Source organism: Belonocnema kinseyi, chromosome 2 (assembly GCF_010883055.1).
Source record: "Belonocnema kinseyi isolate 2016_QV_RU_SX_M_011 chromosome 2, B_treatae_v1, whole genome shotgun sequence".
Classification (NCBI taxonomy): Eukaryota; Metazoa; Arthropoda; class Insecta; order Hymenoptera; family Cynipidae; genus Belonocnema; species Belonocnema kinseyi.
This window is the reverse complement of record NC_046658.1, coordinates 60,541,114-60,550,669: the sequence shown is the minus strand read 5'-3', so window position 1 is coordinate 60,550,669 and position 9,556 is coordinate 60,541,114. Positions and strand designations below refer to the sequence as shown.

At 36.9% G+C, this 9,556-nt stretch overlaps 1 protein-coding gene across 1 annotated transcript; it reads left to right on the top strand.

Annotated features, from left to right (window-relative positions):
* The first annotated feature begins 1,494 nt into the window (after positions 1-1,494).
* On the top strand, positions 1,495-2,231 carry LOC117182689. The gene is made up of 2 exons (XM_033375792.1): positions 1,495-2,041; positions 2,089-2,231. Exons 1-2 carry the CDS (start codon positions 1,495-1,497, stop codon positions 2,229-2,231), a joined length of 690 nt encoding a protein of 229 aa, XP_033231683.1.
* The last annotated feature ends 7,325 nt before the right edge of the window (positions 2,232-9,556 follow it).

Genomic DNA, 9,556 nt, shown 5'->3' with positions numbered 1-9,556 from the left:
ACGAAAGTCTGCGTGAAAAATGCATGACAACTTTGTGAGGTTCTTCACTTGGGGCGAATGCTAAACACATTCATCAACAACCTGAGTCGGAGCGATGTTGCGAAACGAACGTGTTATTTAAATAAATAACACGATAATTCTAGATCAGTCTAAAAATTTGATATTCCTTCCTCACATTACTCCCTTCCCCGCCGCTCGTAATTTTATACCTACAACATTATCCCAGGAGGTTTCAACCATCGTATTAAATTATTTGAATTAACTTATAACATTCTAATCTCATCAGTCACTTGACTTAGTCCGTGGCTGTGATGTATAATCGGGTTGACCCGAGTAAAAGTTTAATAAAAATACATAATATTAATTTAATTCGTAGAAGAAAGCAGATAGTTTTGAAAAAAGATACAAATTCAAACTACCGTATGGACAATTAATTAAGTCAAGAACCATTTTAGAGTAGGAAAACATAAAATCATGAAAATTTAGGATTCAAAAATTAAAAGAAAAAATTCATTCTGAAGAGAGTAATTTTCAACTTGAAGAAAACTTAGTTCTAGCGAAGAACATCCAAATTCTAAAAGAGAACGTAAAGACAAATTAAATGAAAAACACTAAAAATAAGAATTAAATAAATTAAATTAGAATTATTACACTTTGAAAGAATTTTAAATTGGATTTAATTGATTTGTAATTTTGGGCCTAACATTTTTATAATCACATTTTCATCAATGAAAAGGTATTATATCTTTTTTTCTTAAGATCTTATATTTTTTTTAATTTCTCGTCGTCTTAAAATCCTGGATGAGTAGTAAAACTTTTGTTCCGGTTATTCGTCCTGAACATTTGTTAAGACTAGGACATCCCCTTGACTCTCTTTTATGATCTTGTTTGTAATATTTGAAAAAATGTACTATTCACAATTTAAAGGACTTTAAAAAAATTATATAATTAATATTGTAGCGAATATATACTTTTTGTATTGCTATTCGTAGACTTCGGAAATTTTGTAACCTTAGGTTTTTTACAACTCAGAATAGAAAGTACGGTCTAGTCGCAGATGTTCGCTAGCGCCAATAAAGCCATTAAGCACAAACTGGGGGTTATACTTTCAGATTCTCGAAAATCCAAGTTTGTCACATAGCGATAGTACCGTTTAGCATGAGTCATACTACCCTTGCAAACCTTCCGAAGGGCTTTACAGAGGTACCTACCATCAGTAACTGGCCGACCGTCTCAGTGTTCATTTCATTTCACATTGTAACATTTTGAGTAAATATATTGTTTCGTTATTAAATGCCGGTGTCCTTAATACCTTCACCTTCCTATCTTAACTATCTATAAGTATACATATACGCTTCAATTGGTGACCCCGACGTGATGGCGAACGTGGCCGATTCCAAAAACGCGAACCTTGAGTGAAGTGAAGAGTTGATAGGAAACAGTGCTGCGAAATTTACTTGGATTACAGTGAAATACAGTGAAAGTGGACTAAAAATGCCTAACAGCGGAGAAAACGCAAGTGATGAAACGAGTGCGCGTAACGAAGTGCCGTTTGCAGCTCACGCTATCGCTATCAAAATACCGCCTTTCTGGCCCGAAAAAATATCCTTGTGGTTCAGGCAGCTCGAAGCACAATTTTCAATCGCGAATATAACTAAAGACTCAACGAAATTCGGGTATGTGCTCGCGAATCTCGAGCCCAGATACGTCGAAGAGGTCGAGGACGTAATCGAAGATCCTCCTGAAAGCGGCAAATATGAAGCCTTAAAAATCGCTCTGACAAAAAGACTTTCCGATTCTAGTAGCATACGCGTCAGAAAATTTCTTGAAGGCGAAGAAATTGGAGACCGTATACCATCTCAGTTTCTGCGCCATCTAAAGAATCTCGCAGGTACATCGGTAAAAGAAGATTTTTTACAAAATTTGTGGTTAACGCGTTTATTAGTCTCCACGCAACACGTCATGGCCGGCATGAGGGATAAACCTTTGACAGAAATGGCTGAGATAACTGACCGTGTTCACGAGATTCGACCTGAAAAAGGTAAGATATCTCCTGTGGCACAGGACAATCCGCTCGTGACTCTCAAGGAAGAGTTGATACAATTGATCACAGCGGAGATAAGCGCTATCAACAAGCCACGAAATCGTCGCGAACGTTCCCAGTCCCGTGGGAGAGGATACTCGCGATCTCGAAATCAGTCGCGCAACCGCGAAAAAATGGCAGACTCTGACATGTGTTGGTACCATTATAAATTCGCCGAAAAAGCTCACAAGTGCCGCGAACCATGTGCATGGAAGTCGGGAAACGCGAACAGCCATCATTGATTGCGACGGTCAACAATGGTCCTCGATGTCGTCGTATTTTTGTGACTGATGAAGACAGCAAAGTGGCTTTTCTGATAGACACTGGTGCTTACGAACTTTACGCCGCATACTCGTCGCCTATAGCAACATATGGCACAATTTCGGTAGACTTAAATCTATCGCTACGATGCAGTTTTAAATGGCGAATTATTGTAGCCGACCGCGATGTTCCCATACTTGGGATATACTTTCTCGCACATTATGGACTTTTCGTTGATGCGAAGAATAAACGCTTGATCGACTCGGTTACAGGATTAGCGACAAGCGGCCAGGCAGCATCCGGTAAGTATGTTTCAGTCAGAACAATTAGTGAAACGACAAACTACCATCGCATACTTGCCGAGTTTCCTGACGTCACCAGACCGTCCGGTTTCGAAAAAAAGGCAGCCAAGCACGACTTCAAGCATTATATTAAAACTACTCCCGGACCACCAGCATTTTACAGACCGCGACGACCAGCACCTGACCGTTTCAAGGAGGTGAAAGCTGAATTCGAAATTATCATTCTACAAGGGATTGTTCGACCCTCGAACATGGGCATCGCCGTTGCATTTAGTGACCAAAAAAGTCGGCGGACTGCGATCCTGCGGAGACTGCCGTGCGCTGAACGCACGAACTGTTCCAGATCGCTATCCAGTACCCCACATCGAAGATTTCGCCAGGACATTAGATGGATGCACCGTATTTTCTACGATAGATTTGGTAAGAGCTTATAACCAAATTCCTGTAGCGCCGGAAGACGTGGAAAAAACAGCAATAACCACGCCTTTCGGACTTTTTGAACATACCCGCATGCCTTTTGGCCTAAGTAATGCAGCACAAACATTTCAGCGATTTATAGATCTTGTGTTACGTGATTTCGATTTTTGTTACGCTTACATCGATTTCATTTTAATTGCATCCAAAAGCCATGCAAAGCACGAAAAGCATGTACGTAGCGTATTTGAAAGACTACATGGAATTTGGTTGGGTAGTTAATTTGCGCAAAAGCGTACTTGGGTCAGGCGAAGTAAAATTTCTAGGATATGTGGTCGACTCACGAGGCGTGCGACCAGATCCCGAGCGTGTGACGACGATTGTAAATTACCCTCGTCCGACTGCGGTTAAAGGTCTAAGGCAATTGTTAGGGTCAGTAAATTTTTATCGTCGATTCATTCCTAATGCCACGAGAATTCAGAATCCGTTAAATAAACAACTCGGGGGTCCTAAGAATAATAACTCTGCCATCGAATGGACCAATAATTTAAAAAACGCTTTCAACGAATTAAAAAATGCTTTAGCGAACGCGGCTATGTTAGCTCATCCGGTTGCAAAACCAATTTTATCTATTAATGTAGATGCATCCGATTACGCAGTTTGTGCAGTTTTACAACAACGCGTTAACGATGATTAGCAACCGCTAGCATTTTTTAAAAAAAACTTTGTCATCGTCACAAGGCAAGTACAGCGCATATGATCGCGAACTGTATGCCATATATGCATCGGTCAAACGATTCAGGCACATGGTAGAGGGTCGCGAATTTGTCATCTTTACAGACCACAAACCTCTCATTTTCGCTTTTCAACAGGACTTAAATAAATGTTCTCTTAGACAGTTTCGGTATTTAGACTAAGTTTCGCAATATACGACCAACATTCAACATATCAGCGGAATAAATAATGTCGTAACCTATGCGGTATCCCGCATCAAAAGTATCGAATCTTTCGATTATAACAAACTTGACGAAGTCCAAATTGTTGACGTCGAATTACAAACAGTTTTAAAATCACAAACAAGCGCGTTACAATTAAAAAAGTGAACTTTCCGAATATAGGAGTCGACGTTTATTGTGACGTGACTCGTGATAAGGTGAGACCTTATGTTCCTGCTACCCTTCGTCGTGCGATATTTAACATTTTACATGGTCTAGCTCAACCCGGAATGCAAGCAACGCAAAAATTAATTACCCAGCGATTCGTGTGGCCATCTGTAAATAAGAATTGCAGAACGTGGACAAAAACTTGCATTCCTTGTCAACGCTCTAAAGTCACGAGACACGTCACGAGTCCGGTAGGAGAATTTCGCGATCCAGAACAGAGATTCGAACATGTGCATATAGATATTGTAGGCCCACTTCCAAATTCTTTGGGATTCCGATATTGTTTGACGATGGTTGATCGTTTTACTCGGTGGCCTGAAGCAGTACCCATCGAAGACATAGAAGCAGCCACCGTTGCACGAGCCTTTATAAGCACATGGATCGCACGTTTCGGGATACCATTACAAGTGACAACGGATCAGGGACGACAGTTTGAGGCTAAATTATTCAATGAATTAACTCAAACAATCGGCACCGCCCATCTACGCACGACAGCTTACCACCCCGCGGTGAACGGAATGGTCGAGAGGCTCCATAGACAATTGAAGGCAGCAATCAAATGCCACGAAACGGAGGCTTGGGCAGAAATTTTACCAATTATCCTGCTGGGAATTCGAGTAGCCATAAAGGATGACGTAAAAGCCAGCCCGGCCGACGTAGTCTACGGCACGACACTTCGTCTGCCCGGTGAGTTCTTCCAGCCTTCCTCTAGTACGAGCCATACCAATTTCGTTGAAGACCTGAGGAAGAAGATGAGGAAAGTGGAGCCGGTACAAGGAACGAGGCATGGTACTAGAAATGTTTTTATTTTTAAAGAATTGTCCACCTCGCCTTTCGTTTTTATTCGTCACGATACAGTACGTAGCCCGCTTCAACCGACGTACGACGGACCTTTCGAAGTCGTTGATCGAAAGGAAAAGCAGTATACAGTAGTTATAAATGGAAAAAACTGTAAGGTAGCCCTTGATCGACTAAAACCAGCTTTCGTATTAAACGCGGATCTCGTCGAAAACGCACGCAACAAAAACAATGATAACACATTTTTGCAGCCGCCTGATAAGCACCTTCTGCAAGCTAAAGATGAACCAAGCCGTTTTACCACAAGACAGAGTAGGAACGACTACAGGCAGGTTTTTAGAAACAATGAACAGGCAATTGTAATTTTAAAGTTTTGTTCGATAACTTATGGATATAAATTTTTTTCATTGTGAATTTTTCTTTTATAGCATTATCACTGGTAAGGGGGTAGTGTAGCGAATATATACTTTTTGTATTGCTATTCGTAGACTTCGTAAATTTTGTAAGCTTAGGTTTTTACAACTCAGGATAGAAAGTACGGTCTAGTCGCAGATGTTCTCTAGCGCCAATAAAGCCATTAAGCACAAATTGGGGGTGTACTTTCAGATTCTCGAAAATCTAAGTTTGTCACGTAGCAATAGTACCGTTTAGCATGAGTCATACTACACTTGCAAACCTTTCGAAGGGTTTTACAGAGGTACCTACCATCAGTAACTGCCCGACCGTCTCAGTGTTCATTTCGTTTCACATTGTAACATTTTGAGTAAATATATTGTTTCGTTATTAAATGCCGGTGGCCTTAATACCTTCACCTTCCTATCTTAACTATCTATAAGTATACATATACGCTTCAATATCATTTTTATAATTGAAAAGTCCATGAAATTTTAAAAGCTTTCTTACTTTTGAAGACTATTTTTTATAAATAATTATTAATGTTCCTTCTATAGCAAATACTTCGGCTATTTAGTCATAAGGAGGAAACAAAGTGCTCATAAAATAAGGACTATAACATTATAAATACAGCCAAAGGGTAGCACCCGAGATCGAATTCACAGCTAGTTTATTATTGTCATTTGGGAAAATTTTGAAATATTATGCAAGAATTCAAGAAGTTATGATCGATACATTATAACCGTTAACTTTATAATTTCAAAGAGAGCATATTCGCTCATATTGCTTTCATCAGAATATTTTATCAAAACAAATAATTTTAGTTTATGAAATTCTAGAAATAATTTCTGCACTCTTAGTCGTCTACTGAAATAATTATACCGTAGAAAGCATAGCAGTAACTTATCTGGAACTGACCAACCTTTAAGTTTCTGTATCATTTTCGAAACACTTTCCTTGTACACACTACGGAATTTTCAATTCAAAATTGATTAGTAACTAATCTAGACCGTACGGGACAGACAAGATAATTAGAGGAAAAAACACTTACTGTTAATAATTCCAGCCTTCGTTTAAATTTGTCGAAACAGGCTATAGATTCTCTATTACGCGAGCTAGACAAAGCCTGACCTGGATAAAAAATGGACAATTGTTAAGTGATTTGCAATGAAATTCCGTAAAGCAAAGGTGGAACTGGTAAATCCATGATTGGTGCATTCCATAGAGGTACCAACACTCACAAACCGAATTGCAGATATAACATTATTTCGCCAAACAAAAACTTTTGATTGAAAGAAGAACAAAACTGTGTATTTTTTTAAAATTCTTTTTAAGATTAGTGATAATTATTTTATGAATTGGCAATTCATTGTAAGAAGATACTTATCTTGAGATGAAAAGAAATTATCACGCAGTAAAAGAAAACTTTTTATGTTTAAAAACTCGAAATAAGTATCCTTGTTTATAACAATGGTTTATGCACGCTCAAAGTTTCTGCACGCTGAAACAATATAAATTAATTTAATTCATAGAAGAAAGCAGAAAATTTTATAAGCGGATACAAATTAAAACTACCATATGAAAAAATAATGAAGTCAAGAAACATTTTCGAGTGAAACTAAATCTACGGCTTTGAAGTAACAACCATTTGAAATTTCAGATAATTTGGCATTAAAATCGCTTATTCTGAACGTGTATGAATAAAAGTTTTTAAACATATTTGGCTTTAAAGTCAGTTTTTTAACAAAATTATCATCATTATGTAATCTTAAGCTCAACTTATCGCCAAATCCCACAAAATTGGTATAATTCGTAAAATTAAGAATAAATACTTTTCTCAATTTAAAACAAAAACAAGAATAATTATAACGTGATTGCTAAGGGACCAAAAGAATGTTTACTCTGGAATGGTAATTTCTACGCACTTCAAAACACGAGATTAGTTACTTTTATCAATGTATTATTTATCAGATGAGACGTCACATCTGAAAGCATAACTCCGTTTCTCGAAGCTCTTTTTCGAATTTAGAAAATGGTTTCAATGAAAAAATAATAATTAGATTTGTTATTTTCAGAATTTAGGTTCCAATGTTTGGGATCTAATGTTACATTTTCGAATGACTTCGCTACTATAACATCATATCCCAAACCATAGAAAGCTTAATTCTGAATATAGTAAATCTATGAATACCTTGTTAAGAATGTTTTTAAATTCATCTTCGCAAACGTTTCTATTTCACCAGTAAATAATGATTACTCATGAAGCACATAATAGTAATTATTCGTGACCTTGATCCCGGTTTAAAGAGTTTTTAGTATTTTTTTAAACTTATAATTATGACTAATTAATAATTATATAATTATTATAATGTATATTATTAATTAATGATTATAATTATGCAAAATTTGGTATTACAATTGCTGCAATAAATAGCAGTTTAAATAACATAAGTTGCAAAACATTTGAGGAAAATTACCGCAGTTATTAGAAAGGTTCAATGAAATATAGTTCAATAAATATAGTGCTTTGCGAAAATTCTCATTTAATCTGTTTTAGTTTAGAATTATTTTTTTATTATTTTATTATTTTCCTATTTTCTACAGAAAAAATTATAAATACGTAAAATGAACATAGGAAGCATATATATTTCCTATTATGTTTTGTAAACCTCACAGTCTTTTCTAGGGATCATACAGACTTTAAACTCTTAAAAGACTATAAATACGAGTTCAATTAAAAGAACTACCTTTTTCTATTTTCTATATGAAAAGGAAAAATGTTCATCCTTTTTAAACTTGTATTTCTGTCGCGTCATGCTGCACCATAAATATGACTTCATATTCTTGTAATATTTTCTAAACAAGCTGGAGGTGAAGCATCATCCCTTTTCTTTAATAAAAGACAAATCAATTTTACAATAACACTGGTATTTTGTGACTAAATGTATACCACCAATGACAAAGTATGATTTAATATAAAATTAATCAATTTTCAATACAAACCTGGGAAAAAAGAATGAATATTGAATCGGTTTTCTTCTTTTTGAATAAGACCGACTTTTTTGTGGTTAAGCTGCCATATTTCACACGATTTTTTAAGTTTATAAATAATCGAAAGATTAAAAGAAATCATGCGCGGGTCTACTAGATTCCTTTTGCTATTTCAGTTATCAGTCTTTACGGCATATAAGTTAGTCAACAGAATTATAACGACTAAAAGTCTTTAAAAACAAATCGGCAGCAATTTTGGAATTCTAGTGACAGATACGCAATTCAAAAGACATCGAAACCCATTAAACAGAAGTGAATGGATTTTTGTTTCCTGGGAAGTAACCCAGATTCAAGCTTTCGAGCAGCATGAAATCGTACACTATGGCATGCATCTTTTTACTGTTCTTAGTCAGTTTGTATGTTTGTGCACGAGCCATAATCGGATCAGAGTAGTGTTGGGTGACAAATATTTTGTTATATTATAGTTCACTTCCAGACTGATCTAACAAGGGAACCTATATCGTCCCCCTCCAATTTTCTTCGTTCTGAAATATTCTGTAGTACGCGAAAAATTAAACGCCACATATTTTTTCTTCCCTGCACCAAATGGTTTTTAGGGGTTCAAACCCACCCCCTAAAAGTGTGGTACCAAATACCCATTAAACTGTTTCACGTATAGCAGCGGTATCTTTCGCAATGAAACCAACTGGATAAATTTCTTCATAATAAGAGATACAAAAATCTGCCGGCTTCGCGGGAACATTCTTACTTCGCTCGCAAGCTTGAGCGCACCAAGGGCGCGCCAATATCGGTTCTCGCGCTTCGCGCTCGATAAAATGTTTATTGCGCGCTTGAAAATGTATTTACCTCGCACAAGACACTCGTCTTTGTGCACATACTTTTTAAAACTCGACGTATAGACAACAGTAATTTGGTGTTTGTGAATTCTCTTTTGTTAAAGCTCCTTCGGCTTTAACAAACACATTCTCATCACGTATCTCGTGCTTCGCACTCGAGTTTATCCCTGAAATTGTATAAAATTCCCATAGATGTACAGTCTGTCAAGTTAAAGCGTGGGTGGCTTTACTCGCAGTTGGTAAGGTGTATCGACATGATTTTGGTGTCAAAATATTAAGAAGAGCTCCCTCTTT

Coding starts and splice junctions, on each gene's coding strand:
- LOC117182689 (XM_033375792.1), top strand. CDS start 1,495: ATGCCTAACAGCGGAGAAAACGCAAGTGATGAAACGAGTGCGCGTAAC. Junction 2,042..2,088: donor CGAGATTCGACCTGAAAAAG/GTAAGATATCTC, acceptor GTGACTCTCAAG/GAAGAGTTGATACAATTGAT.